The sequence below is a fragment of the Electrophorus electricus genome, chromosome 22 (genome assembly GCF_041902795.1).
Source record: "Electrophorus electricus isolate QZ-2024a chromosome 22, ASM4190279v1, whole genome shotgun sequence".
Lineage (NCBI taxonomy): Eukaryota > Metazoa > Chordata > Actinopteri > Gymnotiformes > Gymnotidae > Electrophorus > Electrophorus electricus.
The window spans coordinates 7,600,974-7,627,784 of record NC_137518.1 but is presented as its reverse complement, the minus strand read 5'-3'; the positions used below and the strand labels follow the sequence as shown (position 1 = coordinate 7,627,784).

The 26,811-nt window shown below is 35.4% G+C and overlaps 2 protein-coding genes across 13 annotated transcripts; both read left to right on the top strand.

The window, feature by feature from the left end:
• The first annotated feature begins 5,378 nt into the window (after positions 1 to 5,378).
• LOC145653122 (T-cell receptor-associated transmembrane adapter 1-like) lies at positions 5,379 to 9,186 on the top strand. 2 transcript variants are annotated; one of them, XM_081705867.1, is made up of 6 exons: positions 5,379 to 5,624; positions 5,805 to 5,894; positions 7,076 to 7,112; positions 8,355 to 8,413; positions 8,543 to 8,574; positions 8,828 to 9,186. In XM_081705867.1, the coding sequence occupies exons 1-6, from the start codon at positions 5,591 to 5,593 to the stop codon at positions 9,083 to 9,085; spliced, it is 510 nt and encodes a 169-aa protein (XP_081561993.1). In that variant the 5' UTR covers positions 5,379 to 5,590; the 3' UTR covers positions 9,086 to 9,186. The 2 variants fall into 2 exon arrangements, with proteins under 2 accessions (XP_081561993.1, XP_081561991.1); XM_081705865.1 differs by having other exon boundaries at positions 5,778 to 5,894.
• A 3,181-nt stretch (positions 9,187 to 12,367) lies between these two features.
• On the top strand, positions 12,368 to 26,535 carry arfgap1 (ADP-ribosylation factor GTPase activating protein 1). Of its 11 annotated transcripts, none has more exons than XM_027001986.3 (15): positions 12,368 to 12,623; positions 13,158 to 13,191; positions 13,765 to 13,829; positions 13,919 to 14,028; positions 14,258 to 14,429; positions 14,573 to 14,673; positions 16,431 to 16,517; positions 18,037 to 18,139; positions 18,265 to 18,321; positions 19,294 to 19,326; positions 20,096 to 20,125; positions 22,424 to 22,480; positions 23,687 to 23,746; positions 24,239 to 24,315; positions 24,723 to 26,535. In XM_027001986.3, the coding sequence occupies exons 3-15, from the start codon at positions 13,770 to 13,772 to the stop codon at positions 25,048 to 25,050; spliced, it is 1,275 nt and encodes a 424-aa protein (XP_026857787.2). In that variant the 5' UTR covers positions 12,368 to 12,623; positions 13,158 to 13,191; positions 13,765 to 13,769; the 3' UTR covers positions 25,051 to 26,535. The 11 variants fall into 11 exon arrangements, with proteins under 11 accessions (XP_026857787.2, XP_026857786.2, XP_081561582.1 ...); XM_027001985.3 differs by having other exon boundaries at positions 13,099 to 13,191; XM_081705456.1 differs by having other exon boundaries at positions 13,099 to 13,191; positions 13,733 to 13,829.
• The last annotated feature ends 276 nt before the right edge of the window (positions 26,536 to 26,811 follow it).

The window sequence follows — 26,811 nt, the reverse complement described above, 5'->3', positions numbered from 1 at the left end:
GTGCGGGATAATTTCATTGCAACTCCAGAGCACTTTTCTCATATACGTCGATAAACGTCGCTTAAAAAGGAAGTACGGGAGAAAGACACCCAAAAACGTAACTCACTCACTGAACAAAAACATACACACAATATGACAAAAAAAAAAAAAAAAAAGTTTGTAGGCTCATTTTCTTTGCTGAATGCTAGCATCACGCTTGTGGCTTCTGGCGAACTGGTGCATAACGTGGAGATGGTGGCTCCTCAGCGTACCCTAATCCAAGCTTGCTATCTTTTGAATCTGATGAGCAGCCAAGCACAAACTCCATGGACATCCTGAGCTCACAGCCGAACATCAGAAGCCAGTGAAACTGGCTAATTCCTTACTGGTTGGCTAGGGGGCACTCACTCCATCATAAACTGAAATGTGACCAATGTATTACAAAGTCCAAAAGCTATTACCCAGCATGAATGCTGAACCTCAGCCCTCAGGGATCCATTTATGTGACACTGTATTCAGCTCCTCCTGGTGGCTTCACCCACAAAATATCAAGGTGAATTTGACCTGACAGCACGCCCTGCCCTGGGGATCTTCCAGAGCTGGTGGCTTCCAGAAGACCAATGCAACAGTGACCTCTATTTGTTCAATAGTGTAGAAAAAGAAGAAAAGCAGAAGGAGATCCAAAACTACTGGGGAAAATGGGTTAGCCTAAGTTAACCTAAAGACAGACACAGACACAAGGAGGGTAACACATTTCTAAAATGCTAATTTAGCCAAAAAAGGAGCATGACTTATTGAGCCACGCACAATTTAACCAAACAATAACACATTAAGAACATTACTTCCTATCTTGTCCTTAATGCAGAACTGTTCTCAAAAATACTGAAAGTATATGTAACCAAATGGAGGAGCTCACCCACTACCGAGAGTGACATAGCTCCAAATATCCTGAAGAAATCTATAAATCATTTAAAGCACATGGGCATTGGTAGTTCAGTGGTTAAGGTACTCAACAATCGGAAGGTTGCCAGTTCAAGCACCACCACTGGCAAGTTGCCACTGCCCATGAGCATGGCCTTTGGATAAAAGTGTCATCTGAATGCCATAAATGTAAAGCCTTTAAGGCGAAACAATTCAGAGAAAACAAAAACTATCCAAAACAGAAACAAGGCATACCCAGTGAGGGAAAACACCAAGGTATAGATATTTTACCCCACAGTTAGATTCAGATTTGACTTTATTTGACATTTGTAAGTATTAAAAATATATACACTGCAATTGTGGCGCTTGCTCATAAACACATGAAAAGTAAAAGAAACAAATGCAAACATTAAACTTCACTACATATACACACAACAAGCCACTGACCATGTCAAGGCATTTGAAATTCATTAAAAAAAACTATTGTGTAGACTTGCAATTCTCAATTTAATCAACATATATCATTTCCCTGAATACAGCAGAATAAAGTTCTCCATTGCTGGATGGTATCTATCTGCAGCACCAATAATCATCTCTGCCACACATAACTCTGTCCAGAGCTTTCCGACCAGAGCAATTCAAATTCCCATAACAAACTAATATAGAATACATTCATTTATTAACATACACCTTTCCAAGATCTTAAGGGTCAGTCCCAATTTCTTTAAAATCCTCAAAAAATACTAACTCCTTTGAGCTTTCATAATTGATTAATTAAAATCCATGTGAAAAGCAGCGACACACACAAGGGGGCATGTTACATTTTAATTTGCCATGAGAGGGAAATGAATGAAACCTCAATTCCTAAAAACCTAAAATAGTCCACTGCAAGCTGCTCTTCATTTAAACAAGGCATTATATTCTCTCATTGTGATTACTACACACAACACTAAAACTCCCCTTGTAATAGAGTGAATGGGCCTTTCCCTCAACAGTAGACAATGGCTTTGATGTTATAAACACCTAATGCATGGACCTATCCGTATTAAAATAGCTATAGCAAATAAAGCCAACACCAACAAATCAATCCTTCCCAAAATGGAGGACCGGTCACTGCTAAATGAGATGTTTGATATAGAAGCACTGAAGCACATTTCACTAAAAAGCACACTGATTCGACACAGTGCTTGCATCACAGTTACTTGTGACTAATCATGTGACTAACGACATTCAAAGCATCAAATGTCACTGATACACATATATCTTGCAAGCTGTAAGATGATGGAAAAGATGGTTGTCTTTTTTACTTAAAAATTGGGAATATAGAACAAAGAAAGCAACAAAGACGAAGAAACATTCAAATGTTTCAGAACATTTCATCTCATTACCATAAATGTAATTTATGCTGGGGAAATGTCCCCACCACCTCCTGAAACGCCTGGTTTTGTACCTACCAATTTTTTTAAACTCTGAAAATAATTTATATATGTTATATTGTAATAATATTAAAATATTTTATAGGTGTGTGCACTTGGTTTAAAAATGAGCTTGGAGAGGGGTAGGGCTGGAACACCAGACCTCACTTTTGAGCCTTTTGGGGGTGTTGTGGGCTTAATTCAGCGAAACACAGACAAAGGGAGGTGGCTACCTGATGATCTCTGTGAAGAGCTCAGAATGTTCTGGTTTTTGGTATGAATTTAGTGGGCTGGGCGCTATGTGAGGCTCTAATGGTTTGGCACATGATATTTGACATCTTATCCTGTGTATAATTGCAATAATATATTTAATACAGCTTGCTTTAGGTAATAAAATGAAGCATATTATCTTCCTAATGACAGAATTAGAAAATATTTGTGCTTATATTTTGTCCCATGATGACAAAATAATAAATGTGGCACAATTTACATTTCGTGAAACAAATCAAAATAAATACAACATAATTGTATTATAAAAATATTTTAAAGCATAGAGCTGATACTTATTGTATTGTTATAGGTTTGATGAACGTGGCTGAATTCAGTGAAAGTGTGTACCCTAGAACTTAAATGATTCGCAAATTTGATGGCAGCTGAATTGAATGCAACACCTTGTCCGCATTCTCGCCCATGCTCTTTACCTCCCAATAATATTTTATACTTTTGCAGTAGTATAAATATTTTTACACTGCTGCACACAATTATTTAGAAAATGCATTTATTGGAGCACTTTACAGTGATTACTAAACATCACTGATGATCATCATTAGATCTTTTATTTTATGAAATATCAAATCAATGGAGCTAGTGAATCTTAGTTTGCTTGGAGTTCAACTTATGACTGCAATAATTTCTGCTAACCACGAGGTGGCCCTCTATCTTGGTGTTGACTTGTTGTCTTAACTTGCCCAGTCTAACTCTCTGGACTGCACACCTACAGACTTTATGCAATTTATCTTAATACAGATTATAGAACAAACTCCACTGTCTTTGCCAGTGGACCAATTGTTATCAGTCTCTGGGAGTTTGCAGAAAGTGTGAATTATCCTCCTTATGGTCTAGATGAATGGCAGAATTAGACAGCCCTTTGGCCATATGGACTTTCTCTGGAATTTGCATATTAATGAATCTGCGAGTCCACCAAATATCAGGGATTTGACCCATCCTTATTTCCTTATCAATAGGAAAAGGGAAGAAACTATTTACAGAAACTGCAAAAGTAAAAGGGGAACCTATGCATACACATTAAGACCAGACAGAAAGATTAAAACATGTGTCATTATTTAAATAACATCCACAAGGAACCTACACCACCACTATTATACATGCTCTCAGTAAAGTCTGTTAAACTGCTAGAGGGATCACTTTACTGAAGCACCTGTTCCAGTACACAGACTGAAATGCATTTGTTTTCTCAGGCAACCCTCAAATCCCAAACAGACAATGAAATTTACACCAACTCTTGTTTTTGGCTTCATCAATAGATGCATACCGTCAGTCACCACTCATGCGAAGATTTAAAATTTTCCTCAAAAGCCATGGATGAACAAATCCTCCTCTTACTGAGAGCATGGAACCCTGCTTTTAGATTGGGTAACTAAGTAATGTACAGCTCATCTAGGACCAAACTGACAAGGGGATTCATGAAAGCCCCATACATATTGTGGACTGGGAACAGTTTCAATAATTCTGCATGCACACACCCATCCTCAAGTGCTTTTTCAGAAGTACCACTGACAACCTCCTGCATCACAACATCGTTGCCTGGTACAGATAGTGCTCCATCTCAAACAGGAAATCACTGCAGGGGGTGGTGAAGACCAGCTCATTATTGGGTGGTGAAGACCAGCATGTTACTGGGTTTCCCATCTGGACGTAGGCTGCAGAGCATCCGGGCCAAGTCCTTTAGACTTACAAATGGTTTCTTCCCACAGGCAGTCAAACTGCTGAGAATATTTTCAGAACAGAACTTCAACATGTCAATTGTAGCAATTGTAGCACTGACTGCTGGAGATATTATATCATGTTCCTCATTCAGCATGTCATGGTGAGAAGGAATGACAAAGCTTTCTTTGACTTTGACTAAAGACCCTCTTGGGCTACATTTTACTGGATAAATATTCAATAGCACCTGATGTTGTGATATATGTTTGGGTGTTTTAAATGTCCAGATTCCAGATCAGACTTCACACTTAATGGTATCCTGAGAATCCAAACTAATATATAATGTTATATAATAAGGATTACTTCCACAAGAACAACAAAATACTTTGTGTCAGAGTTAATATGCATACTTTTTTTGTATTAGAGTTAATATGCATACTTCTAGTATTCTAGTATATAGATTAAAGGTAGTCATAGCCATTTCCTTGATAGCTAGTATTTTTAATCCCATGCCTGTGCAATGAACAACCCAAATTCAACTTCCTGTGATTCTGGACATGATAATTATGTACACATGTGATCTAATGTGTTCAAAAGTTTGATTTTAACATAAATCTGTTTGTGAATGTGCCATGTATGTGTGTTAAAACATTCATGATGAAATAGTATAGCAGGACCACTCAACAAAATTCTAAAGTAATTTCTAGAAAATCAGCATAAACATTACAGAAATAATATTTGCAAAGCCAAATTGCTGCTACAGTGCAGTGCAATCAGAGAAGTGTGAATAAGAAAAGAAAAAGAACAGAATGGTATAGAATGCATGGAAGTAATTCCTTTTGATCCATCAGATCAACTAAAATAAGCAAATGTATATCAGAGGAACATGAGTTCTTACAGCTAGAGAAGGGCAAACAAAATACTGTACTCTTAGCTGTGTCTATTTTCTATATTTCAATACATTTTCTGGTGTATATCACTGATCACACAGGAAACGTTTGAGAAATTATTTTGTCCGACTGCCAGTATATATATTTTTTTCTAATCATGTGCATAATCTTGCTTTACATAAATTTGAGCCTGCATGCAGCAAATTTCCTTTCAGGTGTAAACGTATCACTGGAGGGGATGTGGTTTTCTGCAAAACTGCTTTGCTGATTTGTGCTTATTTAAAAACATGGTGCTTACTTCCTGCAACAAAACCTCTACACCCAACCTTAGCTACTTGCTTTCTTTTAAGGTTTAATCTTGGATTTCAAATATTTTTATTGTTAATACATAACCTTAAGTGTAGGTTGTATAGGTGCATTTTACAAATCATTCATTTCAAGATGGCTAATAATTGTAGTGTGAGCCAGACTAATGGTAAGTAATTCGCTGGTGTCTTTCTGCATAACTGTATTGCTTAGCACAAGAGTCACACAAAATTTATTTTAAGAAGATTTTTTGTATTTTAAAGATTGTAACCTAATGGATGATCCAGCTCAACTGTAATGTAGATAAAATGTGATTATCTAGGTTTTAGTGTTTTCTGTGGTTCCAAAGAACTCTGGGCCGTCCTTGGACTGGTCAGTGGAGTGCTCGTCTTTTCTCTGTGCTGGAATATTCTCTGCTGTGTCCAAAAACACTGGACAGGTAAGACATAATAATGTTGAGGAAAATATTAATTTTCACAAAATGTAGGCTAATTCTGACTTTTCTCATGATTAATTTAATTCTTCTTACTTTATCACCAGATTCACGATAAAAGTAGGCTAATCACCTACTTTTGTTTTCTTTTCAACCCTCCTTTATCCTCATAGATTTCCTTTCATTTATAAGTTTTTCAACTTTAAAAAATGAATATATGAAAATCCATTTTGTAATTATAGCCTTCATTTGGTATTTACACACTATTCAAAATGGCACTTGATTACTAACAGTCTGGTGTTGTGTGATATTCTTCCTGTTTCGACTTTACATACTTGTACCCAATGCTTCATTGCCTGACAAAGTAGAAACAGGAGGATTATCCTGCAAATGCAGCAATAACAATCTCTCTAACAACTATATTAGGTGCAGCTGCTTTATGTTATGAACTATACCAATCTGGGCAGGGTTTACAAAAAGCATTGTGACACAGTGGTAGAAAGTATTTCCTTAATTTAAGATGATCTTACCACTTCAGTGCTTTTGGGAAACCTGGCACTGATGCCATACAAAATTCATCAGCAGTCAGTTTTTTACCCCAGGGTAACTGATTATACAAAGGGCACATGGCATGATGCAGATACAATGACAATTATATGATAATGACATGGTTGTTGGTGTTGTGGAGTAGTCCACAACCCTATACATTTTCAGTCAGCAGCAGCTGTGGTCAAAAAAATGACCAAAGATGGATAATATAACTTGTAGTCTTTAACTGAACACCTACAAGAGCTACATAGAGGATATTTTAATAAGGTTGGTATAAATATATAAATACATCCATTCACTGGTATGAAATAATGACTGCCACTTTTGTTTTGTGCTCTTAGTTATAAACAGTATCACAACATAAATTCTAAAAGTAACAAGGCATAAATATCACTTTTTAAATTACAATGCTAACCAGGATCACTGTTATCCTTGTTTTTTTTGTTTTGTTTTGTTTTTTTAAACATTTTTGTGAGATTGCTGTAATGATGGTCAAGAAGGGTCTGTAGCTTCTGTTAGTTTTTATTTCATATCAGCCAATTTTCATTCATTTCATAAGTCAACTTTATGTCTAAAATTTTAAATTATTAATGCTTTTTTTAAAATGAAATTCTCTTAATTCTTTTATTTCTCCTTAGCCAAAGGGAAGGCTTTTCTTCCTCGTTTCAGGAGGAGGTATGTGCTAATGTAAAAATGAATAATATAAAACAGCTATAGACTACTACATGCACTATTCATTCAGTTCTTTGGTTTGTTTTTATTAATCAGTCTAGCAGTAAGTCATTCACTGTTTCCTCACACAAAAAAATTAAAACACCATCATAGATGCAAACAAGAAAAACATAATAAGGTGACTTTTTTTAACAAATGTAATTCTTTGTAAAATGAGCTAGTGTGATCATCTGGGATAATTCCACCAATTAATGGGCAATTCAACAGATAAAATACATTTGCAATGTTAAGTTTATTTTCTCTCACTCAAAAATATATTAGGCTATAAGCAGAATTTTAGCTCATTAAGTAATATTACTGAACTGAAATGGAAGAGATCACACCCTGGCAGTCATTTGACTATATTAGAACATTTATATTTTTTACATTAAATGCAAGAGTTATAGTTCTAGTGCCTCTATAGATACAGTAATTATTTAAATTTATGTTATCTATTATCTATACTTCCAAAATAATTTTATTTATTAATACAAAGATAACCAGAAATACATATGGAATCTACTGGCACAGACCAGTCACTATTCTAGACTCTGGAAAATAAAATATATTTAGTATGCAGCACATCCAATACAATTTGAACAGAACATTTGTGTAAAAATAGTACAGGTCAATTATGTCTTCACAAGTTAGAATTCAATATCTTGCATTAAGCCATTCAAGACCTGCTATAGATAGTGTTTTTTTTTTTTATTTCAATGTTGAAATGCCTCTTTTGTTTCAAAAGAAAATAATGGCAATACCACAAAACTTACATATTTGAAACCTTGACTCAGCTCGCTGTCATCATTGCTGGATGCACTGCAGCAGTTTCTAAACAAACACAGGAACATATTCAGAAATGTTTGTTCAATGTGCCATAGTGTTCAAGTCTAAAATATGCATCCATGTGTTTGTTTGCTCACAATGGTAGAAAAAAGCTTTCCTTTTGTAAGAAAAAAAGCTTTACTGCTGTAGTATAAAATTAGGCGCAATGATAACTTATCTGTGAAAAACAGATAGAATATTTGAGCTACACTACTACAGCATATAGTTTTGTAATTCTACATATTTGTTTTAAATACTCATCAGTAGTGACATCATTATGCTGGGAAAGGAATGTTAACACATTTTACATAAATACAAAACTTCTTTAAACTTCTTTGCTATTCATTTTGTTCTTATTTTTATCACTTGGTACGGTACAAGTCTGAAACGGGATTTGGAGGACAACCCTATCTATGGCAACATCACTTACACACAAGCCAGTAAGTCCATTAGATAGAATGTATGTGGGGGGGAGTGGATAAGTGGTTGTGTTTATGTATATAATAAGAAACTGAATATAAAATCTATTTTGAAATATAAAAGCTTTTTTGTGATTTACTCAACTTCAGAACATCATAAGGATGAAGAATGTCCTTCACAGGTATGATTGACAAAAATACTGTAATATGTCCAACTATAAACTTAGCTAAAAATAATTATAACTATTAATATAAATAATATTCCCTGTTTTTGTGGGTGAGTCCTGTCTAAAGATTTAGAGCAAACCAAGAATTGCGAATGCATGATGCATCATAGATTAAAAAAAAAAAAAGAGAGAGATAATCAGATGAAGACAAGTAGATTCCATAGGTCTCTGTCAGCATTAAGCATTATGGTTGCCTGTCTTTGTTTAGACGACCACCAATGGAAGAGAATGTTATGCCAATTTGACCCTGAAAGTTCCTGAATCAGCTTCAAATCGGAATTCTCCAGTTTCACAAATACAGTACTCAGATGTGAAGGCAGTTTCTGATGCCACCGCAGAGCAAGAAGATAACACAATGGACAAGGACACATGCTCACTTTTGTCAGACCTCTATGCATCAGTGGACACAGAACATATTAAAAGGAAGAAAGAGGACAACAATGAGGCCTATGCCAACCACGTCTGAAGGATTTCCCTTTAATTTCAGAACAAATGTGGTCATACTCTGTCTGAAAGAACATGACTGCAACGTCAAATAATAAATATTATGACAAACAACAAAACATACAGTTTTGAGCTGTTAAGCCTGGTTTTTTTTTTTTTTTTTTTGAGTACTACACTTTCAATTTAAGAAATGATGATCAACTGCAACTTAAACTGAGACCATACTTCAGTACAAGAACTGAACTTGAATTACAGTAGATTAAATTCATTGTACATTTAATTTTTTTTACTTTTTTAATTTTAATCAAATTATTGTTATTGTCAAGAAGACAAAGTTCTGGTTTGGGAGGGTAAATATTCTTTGTATACTCTGCTAAAAGTAGAACCAAAAGGAAATCAATGGCTGAAATTAATTTTTACCATGGATCTCTCCACTGTTCCAAATATTTTACTGTGTGCACAGCACTTCATGGAAGACTGCTTCAAAAACTGTACAGTTCAATGCTGGATATTCTCTTACTCCTGAGGGAAGTTCCATCTTTGTGTGGCCCAATAGGATTTTCAGGCTTACAACTTGTAAGTGTGCACTATTGTTTGTGGATATGTGACATTTAAAGCTACTGTGAGTGTTTAAGTGTGGAGCTACTGGCTGTAGATAAGCCATAGTGCTTAGCTGTAGGCTACTCAGCTAATGAGGTTAAACTGACAACTAACCTTACTGTGTTATAATGGATTTGCTAATTAGTTGCAATGGATTTGTGATTATAGACTGTAATGTTACGTAGCTAGCCAGTTAGTTATTCAGTTAAATAGCTAAGATCCTAATGCCCCTGATATTTTGTATTATGACACATGTATTATGCCTGCAGAGAACTGACTGTGTGGTCATGGAACAGAAAACAGCTTAGAAGCCACTGGACTTCTAATGATTTCTAACATTTCAAACACAACAGTGTTTACAGCTGCTCAGAAAGGCCTGTCTGCAGACAGCAGTAAAACATGTAGGGACAGAACCCTCTCTGGCAGATGACCAATCAGAACAGCAGAACAGCTTACTAATCATCAAAGCAGAATCAGGAGAGGTTGCTTAAAGACACAGGGGCTCTAACAGAGTGTTTAAGACAGAGGGTGAAAAGAGGGGTACATTATGAGAAAAAAATGTGTTTCTGGAACATTGAAGCATATAAATCTATTCTCCAAAAATACAATTATGAACTTTGAAAATGAGCATAATAGGTCCCCTTTAACTCAACCACAGGTGGTTTTCATCCCAGTTTAAGGTCAGGGGACTGGGATGGCCATGCAAAAGTTTTATTATATTATCAGAGAAACACTTTTGTATGGATTTGGAAATACATTTTTGGACCATCGTTCTGATCAACATCCAGCCACAACCTAGTTGTAGCTTCTAGGTAGATGCAGCCAGATTTTATTTTGGTACTTGAATGATGGTATGTATTCTGATGAGATTTCCAGGGTCTTTCAAACCAAAACAGCCCCACAACAAACCCACCTTGGACTTTTTGTTGCCAAAAGGTTCTATTTCTGTCTCATCTGAATATGGAACCTGATTTCAGTCAAAATACAGGATACACTTCTTTCAGGCAAGTTCATAAAAGTTTTAAACTTCTTAATTATTGTCCTAAAAGTGGAGATGGCCATTGTCAGGCAAGTAGCCTTACTTAATCATTGATCAATAACAAAGGGGGTTTGGCCTGGGTGTCCACTCATTTTTATACCTCAGTAAAACAGGAAGTCAAATGAGAAACTCTAAGGGTCTGAATCTCTACTCTTCAGATGATGCAATCCACATCTCAATACACAGTTTATGATAAGAAACAAAAATGGTACAGTTAAACAGGTAATAATCTGATACACTTTGTTGCATGATTGAGGCCTATTATTCATTTTAGCATTGATGCATTATGTTTCAGTTTAGCATGCACTGATGTGTTTTCTGTAAGGAAAAACTATTTCAAAACATTTCTTCACTGAGTTTATTTTGTCTGAAAAAATGGCACCTTAATTCTCTCACAAAATCTTATCCCACATATATATTGTCCCCCTCTCTGTATTGCATTATTTTTGGCATGTACTGGTTTGATGTGTAGAGAGTGAATATGGAAAGGTGATAGGATAGTTGCGGGAGGTGATCTGTTGCTAAACATGACAGTGTCTGAAAGGTAGTTTGTAAGGTGAACATAGTGAAGTGGCATGTTGAGGCAGTCCATCAGCCAGTTCACAAGGCCATCACTTACCTGCATCAGTTTGATTTTCTTCTCCATCAGATTGAGCTGAATAGTATAAAACATGCTGTCAACTGCTGTGGGGTCTGATTGGTGATTGTTAGCAGAGGGGGCTGATGAGAAAACTGGTAGTCAAACCTGTTGAAGAACTGCAGTCTCATTTCTCGCTTCCACTCCTACCCCTGCAGATTAATTGTATCCTGTTATTTACCTCATTCCTCTCCAAACAGTTGTTAACTCACTTTCTCTTAGCTCTACTACTTTGCTTTTGTATTTTAGTCTCCCCTCTTTTATTTTTTATCTATCATACTGGTGGCTAGATCATCAATGCCAAGCCTGCAGTTGTAATAGAACACATCCCAGTCTGTGGTCTCAAAACATGCCTGGAGGTTCTTGCAGACTCTTGTGTCCATCCTCGTCACATTAGTGGTTGCAGACTGATATGTTATGCAGGTATAAGTTATCATATGCAAAATGGTATTCGATTACTTATGTGAAAATGTTTCAAGCAACCTTCTGACTACAAGTCAAGTACCTTAACAACTGAGCTACCACTGCCCCTAATATGTTTACCCTCAGCACGTCAATGTCTGGCTTCTATGAGTACAGTCAAAGCCCTCAGATGAATACAATCTCCTGAAAGGCATCAACAGGGAAAAAACCCGTGGTCTTTGGTTTACAAGACAAACACCTTGCCACTTGCCCATCATGCCTATGAGCAAATATTTCATATTTTTGTGCAAGCATTTTATATTTATGCGCAAGTGTTTCATAGGTATGCAAAAATGTCCTGTTTTCTCTGGAAACCTTTTAATCATTCCCCGTGATTTAAAGATGTGACAGCTAGTTCATTCTAAAATGTCGATGCGCTACATTAAGACAACAAATCAATAAACATTTCCACGTTTTGTCTGCAAAAACTACACAAATCATCCTCTAAGGAATAATACTGAAGAAAAAAAGTATTTCTTTCGCTTCGAAGCGAGCTATTTATACGAACGCACCACCCTCTTAGTAATGACGTTGAAGGGTTCTCCCAAAATGCCTTGCATTGCCAACGTAGCAAACCAAACCATCCTTACGTCTGGGAAGTCATGGATCATGGCTTCTTAGGGCCAAAAAGTACTCTATGCTAAGGTTGGAGTGAATGAAAAGCAGTTTAGCACATAAGCAGTAAACCACAGCTGCTGGTCTAGCGAGATTGTGATCAGAACATTTGTTTCACTTCACGATTATCAAATACAAGCTAGTAATATCACAGAGAACGGTCACAGAGAGCTAACTAGCTAGCTTAACGTTGGCATTCCTGGTCAGGTACGTGTATTTTAATATAGCTAGCTAACTAGTCGAGGTCGGGTAGCGAACCTGTTTTCTTTGTATTTTAACATGGCATAATTTATCTGACAGAGCTAGGTTAGGTAACTAACTAGTTACGTGATTATTTTGGTTTGAAATGCTAATGCTTAGTATCTCTAGACTTAAACCTTTCCTTGCCACTGTCAGCTAGCTGGCTTGCTTGCAAAGGTTAGCATATGTTTTGTTTTGTTTTTTCTCTTGCATAGGCCAGTTTGATCAGTGGATGCTATTCTGTTTTTTTTTTTATTTATTTATTTTTTTTTTAATCTCCTGTCTGATGTGAATTGTTAGCTATTTTGAAGTAAGTTAGCTGATGTTTCCTCATGTTTAGATCTCTGGATCAGCTAACCGGAATTGATGTTTCTAGCTTAGTTGGATAATTAGACAGGTTAGATAGCAATGAATTGCATACATTTTTGACATTTTGTTTCAGTCCATAGACAAAACCGGCAACAATAGGATACATTTCTTTGGCTTCGAATTCTTCCACAGGTGGATCGTAGGTACCGAATCTTTTATTGAAGACGTAAGTTAAACCCACGCTCTTTATTCACTATGTCGTACTGCGTAAATCCCTTTATCAATTAATACATATAACACATTAGTTTTTCCATTATACCGAATGACGACGACAGCTTCTTAGCTAACAGTTAGCTAATTGTATTTGCGAGTTTGATACAGATATTAAATGGCATCAAGGAAACCAAGATGTCGTAGCTATGATGCCAGTGGCTAGATAATAATATTGTCAGACATTGAAATCGTGAAGGAAGTACGTAAACTGAAACCCAGGGCTTTGCTGGCTATCTACATTTTTGCTCATGGAAGTCCTTCATGCTTTCTAGCTAGAATTTTCATTAGAAAGTGTTGCATAAGTTTGGAAAAGTACATTCTTTATTGAAGGAGTTAATCATTGTGGGACTTAGCTAATGTGTGTTTGTTGAATCCCTTTTATAATTTTTATCCACTGTTTTTATAAGTAAAATGTTTACCATTTTTAGTAAGAGCGGATACAAAGAGGAGAAAAAAGATTTTACAGAGAGATGTGTTAACCTGCTTCATTTTAGAGAGACATCTGTTCACTCGCTTCACTTTACAGACAAAATGGCCAGTCCTCGGACAAGACGCGTTCTGAAGGAAGTTAGAACCCATAATGGAAATAATGTGTGTTAATTCATTTTATCTGTTACTATTATTACATGCACCTATCATGGAAGCACCTTTGTCAAATGATGATTTCTGCTCTGTTTTAGGTTTGTTTTGAGTGTGGTGCGTTCAATCCCCAATGGGTGAGTGTCACCTACGGGATATGGATTTGCCTGGAATGCTCTGGAAAACACAGGGGTCTTGGGGTCCACCTAAGGCAAGTTTATTTACTCACAAAAACTACTTTGCATTTTAGCCAGTGTAATACGCAAGGTTTCCAAAAAAAACCCCAATGTTTTCAAAGATTCTTCATCAGCTGTGAAAGTACTTCAAAGTGCTTTATATACATGTGTATGTATTTGTGCACCGTCTGTATTGCTTTATTTATTTATTTTTATTTTCATAGTCTGTGAACTTTTATTGATTATCCCCCCATTTATTTATAGCTTTGTGCGATCTGTTTCAATGGACAAATGGAAGGATATAGAACTAGAAAAGATGAAGGTTGGGGGAAATGAAAAATTTCAGTTATTTTTGGAACTCCAGGATGACTATGATTCCAACTGGACCTTACAAGAAAAATACAACAGCAAGGCTGCTGCTCTTTTTAGAGACAAGGTATGTTCTTGTGTAGATGTACTCATTCAGGCAAGGTAGGTACTTGTGTAGCTGTACTCATACAGACAGACCTTCTCATTAAAAAAATATTTCTTATATGTAAAAGCATTGTACAACATTTAGGTCTGAATTTTATGCTTTAGGTGGCTACTCTAGCAGAGGGAAAAGAATGGTCAATTGAAAACTCACCTGCTAAGGACTGGACTCCTTCTGAGCCAAGGACTGGGCTGTCTACTGCTCATCGGCAAGTCAATCATTATATTTACTGGGTAGTGTTTCAGAACTGTTTTTATGCTACAGTACATTTAAAAGAAAACAGTCTAACATTAGCTACTAAAAGCATCAAGAAACTATTTAAATTTACTGGGAACCATAGTTTGGTCTACTCACAGACAAGATTTAAGTAAGCTCATGCAAAGAGATCTCAAGTGAAACTGAACCCATATTTCACACAGACATTGTACTGTCTTCTTGCATAGTTTAATTCTTTCTTTTGTTGACTACAAGAGAGTGCTGGGTCTGGATCAGGTTCAGCAATAAAGCTCGTCTGATTTTTTGTTTTTAAAATGTATCCATGTTCTAGCTGTTTGTGTTATCTTATAAGTTAAGAGGCATAAAGACTGCTGGGTGCCAGCAGTGACATTTGAAAATGGCCGAGTGAAATCACGGTCACTCCACTTTAGTGTTGTTGTTTAGATGTGTCAGTAGTTATGTCACAGGTATGCTAGTATATGTGCTTTCTAGTGGTTAATACCCAGTATCTTAGGAAGGGCACATTCTGTCTCTTGCCCTTCAGTTTTTCAAACTGGTAATCTAGTTATATCTGTACTTGATCTTTTTGAGCCCCATACAGAAAATGAAATCCTAGGTTTAATTAATCAATCAGTTAGTGTGGTGGAAATTATCCTGGACAGGTCAGAGAAACAATGTAATGATTGCAGGGACTGCTGTGCTATGAACTGACTCGGAGGCAAGGGTAAAAAAGAAAAATAAAGTTTATTCAAAGATTCATCCTAAGGGTGTCTCAGTTACACACACAAGGATGTGTAAGGGACAGGCACTTGGCATGTGTAAGGGAGAGGGTCACTTCCACCCTTTCTCAGCTCACCTTTATACTGTTCATGCAAATCAGGAGAGAAAAAGGAATAACTCCCTACTAGGAGTTTTGTCCTTCTGCACCTATTTTTCCAGTACCAGCATCAAGAAAGTGGATGGGTCAGAGAGAGAAGATGAAGTGCCTGTAACATTTTAATTTACCTCACAAACTGTTCAAAAGATTGGAAAATGTATAGTTAAATCATTATCCAAAGTAACCAAAAGTGCACACCAAGAATTTTAAGGTCCTTCACTGACATTGTTTTCTCATGAGAGGAATTGTGAATGGGGGGGAAAAAGATCATAAACTGGTGATTGGCTAGACTTTTATAGTTTGGTAGTTCAGAATTTAAAAGGGTAGTTCCATACAACTAGAACTCTAGTTTGTCCAACTGTGTTAACCATACAACAGTAAGGAAAAACTAAACCCTTGATCAGTTCACTCTGGTATTCAGTATTGCTTGTTATATTGGCAGTTAACTTGGTCTGTTAACTGTAATACCGTTTTGAGTTATATTAGAATTGATTTATTACTAAGATCCATTTTATTACAGCTTATCATTCACTGGTTTTTCATCTAATTATATCCTGTTTTACTAGAACAAAAGCTCTGCCAAAGGTTGGACCATCAACACTGTAAACTAGGCTAATGGGTAATTATTTTTTAAAAATCAGGTTCATCAAGTGCATCTGCCACTGAATGTAGATACCAGTGAATATTTCAGAAGTTTCAAAAACAATTACAGACCATTACATGAGGTGCTGAAAAATGGCTAAAAATGTTGGTCAAATGCTTTAGTTTTGTGTGTACTTTATTTATTTAATTGCTTTGATTACTGCAAAATGTTGAAATATTAAAGTGCATCATAACTGCAAAATTTACCATCATGTGGAAAAATGTTGCAGAAGCACAGCTGGTCTAGGGCAGCATTCTTCAAACACTGACCTGGCATTTGAGGACTGGATCAGTGATGATGTCAACTCTTACCAAAGGTGTGTTTGATGATTTTGTACATAGAATCTATAGGATCCTCCAAGCATGCACTTTAACAGATGAAGTTATGTTCTTTATTACAGTCTACTGCTCTGGAAAAAATTAAGAGACTGCACTCTTTTGTTTTATGAACTGCTGATGATGTTTGTCAAATTCCAAATAAAATTGTTTAGGTGTTGCTTTGCCCCAGGACTCCTATTGGTATAGGATAGAGAACTTGCCCAGACATGAATTGAAATATGTTCCCCCAAAAGAGAAGCAATGTTGTTACATCATAGCTTTGCCCTGCTTTGCCCTGCTCCTATATTTACCTGACACACAGCATTTAGCATACAATTGAGGGTTAAGGGCCTGTGGTGAGACTTGAACTGGCAGCCTTCTGATTACTAGTCAAGTACCGTAACCACTGAGCTAACGCTGCCCATTATCTTTTCCCATTATTTCGCATTATTTTTTGTAGGACATTTCATGCCACAGTTGTTGAGTGATGTTTGAATGAGCTGGCAGTTATCCCAGTGAGTGGAGAGTCATTTTTGCCCTCTGCCAGTCTGTAGCTTTGTTGTCTCTGATGTCTATTGTTTGACCTTGTCCTTATGAGCTGCCAACTTTGAAATTAAGAATGGAAGCTACCTGATGCTCACTATATCCATCTGCTAATAAAGCCAGGATTAAAACCTTCTTTTCCTCATTCAAGACTTTTCTTTTATACACTTTTGGCATAGTCAATAGTTATTTTTATATTCTGATTACTTTTTAGGTACTGCTAGCACTGTTGTTGCCATCCAGCTAGTCCTAATGCAAGGGGATAGTGATGGCCACAGCAGTGATTTTTACACTTTTCCTTGCTAAATAAGATTTGATTTAATTTATTGATTATTCATATTGAGGTTTACCTGAGTTGGAAATCAAGAGATTGGAGTGGAATGGCTGCTCTTAATTTGGAGTGGTCTGTTAATTTTTTCCATCGTAGTATACAAGATTACACATATTCTATAGGTGTACCTATAGGCTGCCAGTCTCTCTCAGTTGTACTAAGAAGGTAGATGATAGTAACTTTTTTTTTTCTTTCCAATGGCCTTTTTCATGAATGAATAATTCGTTTTTGAAACAAATAATTATGGCTGCTTGTTTTCTGTTTTGGGTAAACGGATATATATATATATATATATATATATATATATATATATATATATATATATATATATATATATATATATATATATATATATATATATACACACACACACACACGTACACACGTACAAATACTTGCCCTTTGGGTTACAAGGTCCATCATGAAAGAGGCCAATAAAGGTACACACACAGGGTACAATAATCATGCCAGCAGTGGTAAATTAAAACATATAATTGACTGTCTGGCAGCCTATACAATTAACTGTGGCAGCTATAGAGTAAGTGCACCTAATGAAGTGATGACTCAGGCAAAGGATGTGCTAGAGTTTATGATGAAATTGTGAGTTCCTATTTCATAGTAATTGAGTTGATCTACTTCTGCAGTGGAAGTAGCCAAGGAAATCGATATGTGGGCTTTGGTAACACGCCTAATGTTCCAAAGAAGGAAGAAGATTTCATTAACAATGCAATGTCCTCCATCTACTCGGTATGATATCATCCTCTACTTTAGAAAAGGGCTTCTTCTTTAAAATGCTAACTTAAGCACAAAGCTTATTCATCAATAATCAATAGATCATCAATATATTTCTGTTTTGTTTTTTTTTCTATTAGGGCTGGAATAGTTTCACAGTTGGAGCAAGCAAGTTTGCAGCTGTCGCAAAAGACAACGTAAGTGTGACTTTTATTAGTATGTAAACTGATTCATATATACCTGTATTTGACTTACTTTTAGTGGTTGGCCATTATGGGTTTTCCAGAACTGATAGTAATTTTTAGAGAGTGGTATAGCTGATGACCAATATTAGACTGATTACCATGACATAAGCAGAAGTATTAAGCCTGAACATGCCATCGGTTGGGAACTAACAGTAGACCAATTGTTCAGCACACATTAAAAATATATGCTGCACTAATTTGCATTCCTGATTCATAGCTACAAGAAATTGCATTGCCTGTCTTCTCATTGGTTGCTGTCGATATCCCAAAAAAGTAAAATATTGGCTCAGTAAATATACTGGCTGATATATTAGCTGACCATTATTTGCCTATAAAAGCACTACTTAACTATTGAATTTTTTATCTGCCTGGAATTAAAGCTGGAAGGGTATCTTCACAACTAAGCTACCCCTTTAAATAGGCATATTGAAAACAGGTCCTGCATTTAATATTAATATTTTAAAAGAAGAGCGTAAGATTAGGGATGTCATACATTACAAAATTATGAGCACAGATAAAACGAAATTTTAAGTAGCATGTAGGAAAATATTGTGTAATGTTTGCCAGTCATTTTCATGTGTGTACCCACTGGGGTTTATATAATTTATACTGTTATTTTAAAAAAATAAGTAAAGGTTGGGGTAGTGGTAGCTCAGTGGTTAAGGTGCTTGAGTAGTAAGGTTCCCAGTTCAAACCCCACTCCTGCCAAATTGCCACTGTTGGGCCCCTATGCAATGCCCTTACTCCTCAATTTCTTGATGTGTATTCAATCATAATTGGAAGTTGCTTTGGACAAAAGCATCATGTAAATTTAAAATCTTCCATCAAATGTTAATTTATCTTTTGCATATATGAAGCATGAGCATTTCAGTTAAAATGAAAACATTTTTTTGTTCTGTTTGTTTATCTTCTTTCCTGAAACAGACAGCAAAACTTGCCAGCCAAGCATCTTTGAAGGTGAGTTTTACACTAACATAAAAGCATTGAATGCAGTGCATTTCCTCACCTTTCGCAACAATGCAGTTGTTTAGTGATTGTATTATTTAAATGTATAATTGATTTACTTGTCATCTGTATTTTAGTCATGAATAGTAAGCACTTATTATTGATTGTTGTGGCATTTGTCTCTAAACTCTTAGGTAATTGAAGCCATTTCTTGTTCAGATTCATTATAAGAAATCTCAGTAAATGGGTACTGAGATTTATCTCAACATACAATTGTTTGAATACAGTTTGATCATATCAGTCAAAGTGTTTTGTCTTGTTACAGAACACCACTTTAAGGATTGTTTAAATTGATAGTTTTTTTTTTTTTTTTTATATATCCTTGCTAAAAGGGAATGACTCAAATAAGGATCCACAACGTACAGCTTTAGTAACTCTGAAAATCTAATATTGGAGTGTTTGCTAAAATGTACTACAGTCACTCATATAATTTGTACGTTGAAATTATAAGACTTCTGAAGATTAAAGATTGTTCAATGGCTTAAACAGACCTAGAACAAGTATAACAGTTTTATTTTTCCTCAAAACCTATTTAAAATGATGCAGTGTTTTATATAATCTATGGTCTTGAGTATATTGAGGCTTGAAAGGCAAACCTATAACTCTGATTAGTTTATCTTATAAACTAATTGACTAATATTGTAAGACAATATTTCAGTATTTGATGAAGTGTGAATTTTTGTTGCATACTTTACATCCAACTGCTTACTCTGGATAAAAGTTAAGAGGCTATAAGCCACCCCCTGAGCCGGTAAAACTATAAAACTTGCCTGACTCATTTGCTTTGTAATATTGTCTTTGTTTGTTGTAGCTGCTCCATTTGCGTTTACTTGTATCATTAATTGTGCAGTATTTATTTGCGCTTCATTCACAGAGCATTTTGATTCATTATGTTTATTTTGGTGTATCCCTGAATGTGCATGATGTTCCAGGTAATATATCGGTGAATTCTATGGCTGCAAACTGAACATCTGAACGTTGAGTTTTGACCATCATGACTGGTCATGTGATAATGTTTGATGTGTGGGTGTTTCTGAAAATTTGAACTTCTCAAGTTTGAAACCATCCTCTCACTTTTTTTAAAAAATAAGCTGCATCCAATAAGATTTAATGTAAAATGGCTAGTGGAAACTGGTAGGAAACAGCCCTATGCAGACTTATACAATTTTAGTTATAATATAGTGCTAATTAAGACCATATTAAACATTTAACATTTGAGATGCTTATTGTGGAAGGAAACCTTCACAGTCAAGGCACATACATCTACCAAGTTAGTACCAGTTCCAAATACCACATAATGGTGGATGATTTTCTTGATTAATTTGGTTAGTCAGAATTAATGTTTAAATATGATTTTTAAAATGTGATGATCAAGATTATTAAAACAAAAACAAACACACATAATGAAGAAAATGGGCAGCAGTTTGCAGAGCAAAGAGCTCGTAGAAAGCAAAGATATAAATCAAAAATGGATATAGCTACAACTAAATGTTAAAAAAAAATACATTGTATTACACATTTTCTTGTACTTACACAATTTTAAATCTGTTAGGGATATTTAAAATAAGCAATTTCTTTTCAGTACTGACTGCTATATATTGTGCTGGATATTATTTTTGCGCATCCAATGTTCATTCTAATGAAAAACAAAACCTTACTTCAAACTATCCTTTTCAAGCCACATAATGTAAGGACTAAACTAAATGTAATCCTAATTGAGAATTATCCATTGTAGTGAACAAATTTGAGGTGTGGTTTTTTATTTATTTATTTTTGTTATTTTTTTTTTTTTTCCTCCAGTATTACCCAACTATAATCCCAAGTACTGGTACTAGTTCTGCTATTCGGTTTCAGTCAGCACCCAACCTTAGTGAATGCTCTGTTTGTGAGGGTTTTTTCTCCCTCACTTGACCCCATTTAAGACACTACCAGTGTTTTTCAACCTTATCTCTACCATGCAGCAAATGGACAGTTACTTCAGACAATAATTTAGATTCATTTCTCAAAATATTTATAATGGAAGTATAAGGGGAGCTGTTGGCAAATCCCTACAACTGCCCTCCTTTGATTGTGTTGTCACAGGCATTTTCTGTTTTTTTCAGGGAAGTATAATTCCAGGGAAGTCCTACATTTTATTTATTTATTGATTGATTGATTGATTGATTGATTGATTGATTGTATTTATTGTATTTGGTTATCGACTATACCCTAAAGATGCAGTAGATCATGACAAGGGGCAGTAATCATCCAAAAGCAAATGTCAAGAAAATATGCTAAAGCTTATCTTGTGCTGGGGTTCACATTAAATATGGTATGAGATGAGGAGAGAGAGAGAGAGCATTGTTTACTTTATGCCTGAAAACTCAGTATGGCAGTATGAGACCCAACAGATTAAGAAGACACTTGGACATTACACCCCAGCCATGTTAATAAACCACTTGAGCCATGTTATTGTTTTAGCAAAGTGATTGCATATTTTATTATATTTCTCTCTCTCTCTCTCTTTTAGTTAGTTATATTTTGTCTAATTTCTTCTTATTTTTCTCTCCCAATTTAATCATTATGCCTATTTCCTTTTCAAACTCCTTTCGCTGCAGTTTTCCTTATCCAAAGGGGAGCATGATGGAAAACGTTTGAGAACCACTGCAGTAGATAAAGATTAGGTTGAAAAATGCTGGAATATTTAAGCACTCTCATTAGCATGGCTTTGTACCTTATTAATACAGTGGCTGTGATTGGTGGCATTGAGCCCCACATGTATGATGGAAGGATTTGCTTGTCTTTCTGAATGGCTGTTAAGAGTATTGGGTATACATCTTTATACCCATAAAGTTTATATTCTGTTGGATAGAGCACAGGTAAAGATTGTTTAGTAAAGTGATTTTGGTGCAACCATTCACGCCACAATTGCTAAATCACTCATTGTCTCCTGTCTTTGTTCTCTACAAGGAAATGGACCACATCTTGACAAATCCCCTTAAACAATTTCTCATTTTATGTGTGTTCATATCATCTTGAAACATATTCTTCCTTTTCTACTCTTAACTAGGCTGCTGAATTAGGCCAAACATTAAATGAAAATGTAGTCAAACCAACTCAAGAAAAGGTAACTAATGTTTACAGTTGGCACTTCTTTGGTGGTGGGTTGTATGTCAACCTAGTCACAATGCTTGTAGGCCAGAAGGATGTTCTGTTTAGATTTTTTTTAATGCTGTCTTATATTTACATTAGATCAGAAAAGGAAATGTAGAGATAATGTAAATATCTATTGAAACAAACTTTACCATTAAAAATGTTGTATGAAATAATGCATTATACCAGGAGTTCCACGAACATTATTCATTAGAAGTAATTACTAATCTTATTATTTGACTAAAGGTATGTGGAAATGCAATCAAATGATATTGAGCAAATTTTCACACTGCAAAATTGCTTTTCATTCTGTTGCACTCTCTGAATAGTATGGGTGTAATGGTTTGTTCTTGCTTTGGTTTTGGGCCATGGTTTGGTTTCAGAACTCCTTTTTCTTCAAATCAATAGGTACACTAGTCTCTATAATGTGGCCAGTGTTGAGTGTTTTAAAAGGGGTCATTATCTTGGAAATGTTCCAATGGTGATTGAATATGGGCCAAGCTTTAGTTACTAATGTACTGTTTATTTTGTTCTTTTTTTAAAAAATAGCAGTTTCTTTTCTTCCATGGGTAAAAGGTTATGACTTTAAAAGGGAAATGCTTGCATGATAATGATAACTGCAGTAAGTCCAGCTAGTGGAGCTGTCTCTACTATTTGCCTGAAATAATTGCCTTATAGTAAACACAGGATTTTGTAATAAGCTGAGTTAAGTAACAACTTTCATAAATGCAGTCCATATCTTGAAATATTTTAGAATCTATTTTCAGCCAGGTATAACAGCTATTCTGAAGGAACATATAGTCTTCAGAGTACTGGCCATAGTTATTTTTGAAATGGCTTTTAAAAAAAACTTTTTTTTTTTTTTTTAAACTCTAAGCTTTTCAATTAAAATATAATTTCTATAGATCTCTAGAATTGTAGACTTAGACTCTCTTTAGGTTTTCAGACTCAACAATTTGATTGACCATTAGATTTTCACTACCTGTTTTACACCAATATGTACTTTCTTACTAGTAAAATAAAAACACTCATCACACGTGTATAGTATAGAAATTGTGTCCAAAACCATTGCTGCAATTCTAAACCGTTACATGCCTTCTGAACATGTATAACTGTTTGCATATGCTGTTGTCCAGACAACTGCTCAAATTCACTATTAACATTGATCTGACTTATTTAGGTAAAAGATGGAAAGTTATTTGATGAAATGGCAGTGAGCATCACAGGTTTTGCCTCTAAGGTATGACATAAGCTGTTGCTGCACTAATCCACTGCTGACTTCCTCTGAGCAAGACACGAGGTGTCCAGGTGTAGTAGCAAATCAGAAGTTACAGACCCAAGTCAATGACTGATGCAAATTAAACAATCGCCTATGTGTTCTCTCAGAGGAGGAGGTTTTGGGCAAACAGTCGCTCTTTTGAAAGTTAATGTGCATTTTTTGTCCATTTCTTTGTGCTGCTATTGTAATTATAATGGTGAGTATATCAAAAATATATAGTTTATAGTGATTTAGTTTGAATGACAATGTTATGAGAAGCTTTTCTCAGATTGATTTAAGCAGCTCTGAAGATTTTGCATTTTTCATTATACACTGTGATGTGTAGTTTTCATTTACATACAAGACAATTATAATCACTAACATCCATCTGAGGAACTACTGTAGTGTGCTGCATTTTTGTGTTTACTTATAAAACACATTTAAAAATACTTAAAATTACTGTGCTATGTCCAGCTGCAGGATACTGGAACAAAAGGCTGGAAGGACATGAGCTCTTTCTTTACTGGGAAACCAGGGGACCCTGCAGATGGGTAATGATGATGGGAGATAATCTTTTGGAAAGTGATGTGTTTTGCAGTAAAAAAAATGAATAACTGGCAGAACCTGTGGTCCTTATTTTGAATAAATAGTTAAATTAATGACCTGTTAAAAACCTTGGTAAAGCACATGTCCCATTGCATAATTAGCCCCATAGTACATATAGAATCAATGCCCTATACACCTCTTACAAGGTCTGCATTAGACATGATTATGGATATTAAAGACCTGCAAATTATTCGTTAATTTCATGGTGCTTCAGTCTCTCCATGAATGTTTTCATTGTATTCAATTTCTGTATATTACAATCATGAAAATTAGACATGAATAAAAAAAAAAAAAAAAAGGATTTTAACAAAAAACTAAAATGAAAAAAGTTAACATTTGTGTCTGCCACTAGGTCTACAGGTGGTGAAGGCTATCAGAACATGGATTCGTCAAGTGGTTATCAAGAGAGTGAGGGTGCCAGTCAGAAGTTCTGGGACACCTTTGGAAGTAAGCCCAAGTCCCCCAGCAGTGACAGCTGGACCATTGCTGACAACTCGGCTGAAAAGAAGAGCTCAGACAGCTGGGATAACTGGGGATCTGAGGCCCAATCTAACAACAAACATAGCACTGGAGATAGCTGGGAAGCCTGGGACAACAACTGGGAAAGTGCTGGAGAGAAGAAAACCAAGAAAAGCCCTACTAAACCTGAGGAGGATTTGTGGGACAATGCTGACTGGTAGAAGGCCCCAGTTTCCAAATGACTTGCAATGGACTAATTGTGGCAATTGCCCCATTACCCTGGAGGTTGGGTATAGTCTGTGTTGTCAGATGTGTTTTTGAGTAACTTTTAGTTTGAAATATATTGCAGAAATTCTAATGTGAATGCTTTCTCCACATATATTATTCAACATTGTTTTTGCTGAGTTCAGGGTGAGATTGTAATTGATGTTGAATTTCCGAACTTATTCTGAGTCAGTTTCTGCACGATACTAATTTAGACTCTGTGTATTTGCTGTGCAACACACTGTATTGATTGAGATCTCTAGGTTTATATTTTGACATATCATGTTGATGCATCCAGACCTTTGATAAGGACCTATGTGTTTTTCAGTAGCATTCCATTATTTTAGCCCTGCACTTATGTTTTAGTTCTGCTTGTTTGCCTTGGAGGGGGACACTTTTGTCAAGTTTCTGCATGAAAAAGCATAAGCCCTTTTCACTGTCACTTTTTTGTTCTTAGTTTATAATGTGAGAGGAGTCATTAAGCAGTAGTTTGTTGCATGTTAAATAGAGAGAATTAGGCTATAATTTTTGCTCAATTTTCCTAAATTCAAGTAATTTACATTTAATAAATGAATAGCATCACATGAGTTCAAAAGAGTGAAAGGCATTTTGATTTTTTTTTTTTCTAATGTTCTTTGATGATCTAGCACATATAGCTAAATTTTCTTAGTTTGAGCATTTCACTGAAAAGGTTCTTATTGCTGTCCATTATATACCTACCACATTCTGGAATCCATGTCTATCTTCTAGGTAGGAGATTTTAATCTTAGTAAATCTTTATTTAATAAACCTTAAAAGATTTACTTCCTCAAGAAGGCTTATTGTAGCATTCTACACATTTTAATTTGTTTCAGATCACAACCCATCATACTTGAGTTCATTGACACTAAACTTCCCCTGCCTTTTTGGGGTGTGGACACTTATATTCCAACAGTCCTGAATGGTCACACAAGCATAAACCTTTTTAAAAATCCACTGCAGAATATATAAATTGATATAATCAAATAAACAGCACAGCATATCCACAGTGTTTTTAATGGGACATGCCCAGATCATTTCCCCTCATAGGGTAGTTTTTTAGTGATGCTTGAATCCAGTGCAGCTTGGCTCTGAATGGCTCCATGCACTCCATTTTTGAATAAGCACTCGGCTTTTGGGTAGTCTTGCCGAATGTCCAAGGCAGTACTCTCTACTAATCCAAGTTATCTTTTCCTGTTTGCAAATAATTATAGGACTGAATCAGTGTTGAGAGATTTCTATTGTGCTTTTCTTTTTTTGAGTCTCAGAAGCACTGTGCTTCTGATGTGTGGTACATCTTCTGTATATACTATATTCTTTTGTTTGAAACCTGTTCCATGCCTTAACACATTTTAATGCTCACACAAAAACAATGTGACCAATGTTGAAAATAAATGAATAAATAGTGTGTGTATATATATGTATATGTGTGTGTTTTTATATATATATATATATATATATATATATATAAAAAATGTGTGTATATATATACAATGTGTGTGTTAAACATTCATTAAATGATTGGTAGCTGACATTTGTTTACCTTTTCAGTGTTATTTACGAAAAAAAGGTATAATTTTCCATAGTGTTTTATCACGTGATGGTTTATAAAAATGTTTCAGATAACTTCACAATGTTCAGGCATAATATTGAAGAAAAGTATAAATGGTTCTTATACTTCTGAATTGTTGCAGTTAGAC

Coding starts and splice junctions, on each gene's coding strand:
- LOC145653122 (XM_081705865.1), top strand. CDS start 5,591: ATGGCTAATAATTGTAGTGTGAGCCAGACTAATG. Junction 5,625..5,777: donor TAGTGTGAGCCAGACTAATG/GTAAGTAATTCG, acceptor GTGATTATCTAG/GTTTTAGTGTTTTCTGTGGT. Junction 8,575..8,827: donor ATGAAGAATGTCCTTCACAG/GTATGATTGACA, acceptor GTCTTTGTTTAG/ACGACCACCAATGGAAGAGA.
- arfgap1 (XM_027001986.3), top strand. CDS start 13,770: ATGGCCAGTCCTCGGACAAGACGCGTTCTGAAGGAAGTTAGAACCCAT. Junction 14,674..16,430: donor GGGCTGTCTACTGCTCATCG/GCAAGTCAATCA, acceptor AAAATGTTGCAG/AAGCACAGCTGGTCTAGGGC. Junction 24,316..24,722: donor CCAGGGGACCCTGCAGATGG/GTAATGATGATG, acceptor GTCTGCCACTAG/GTCTACAGGTGGTGAAGGCT.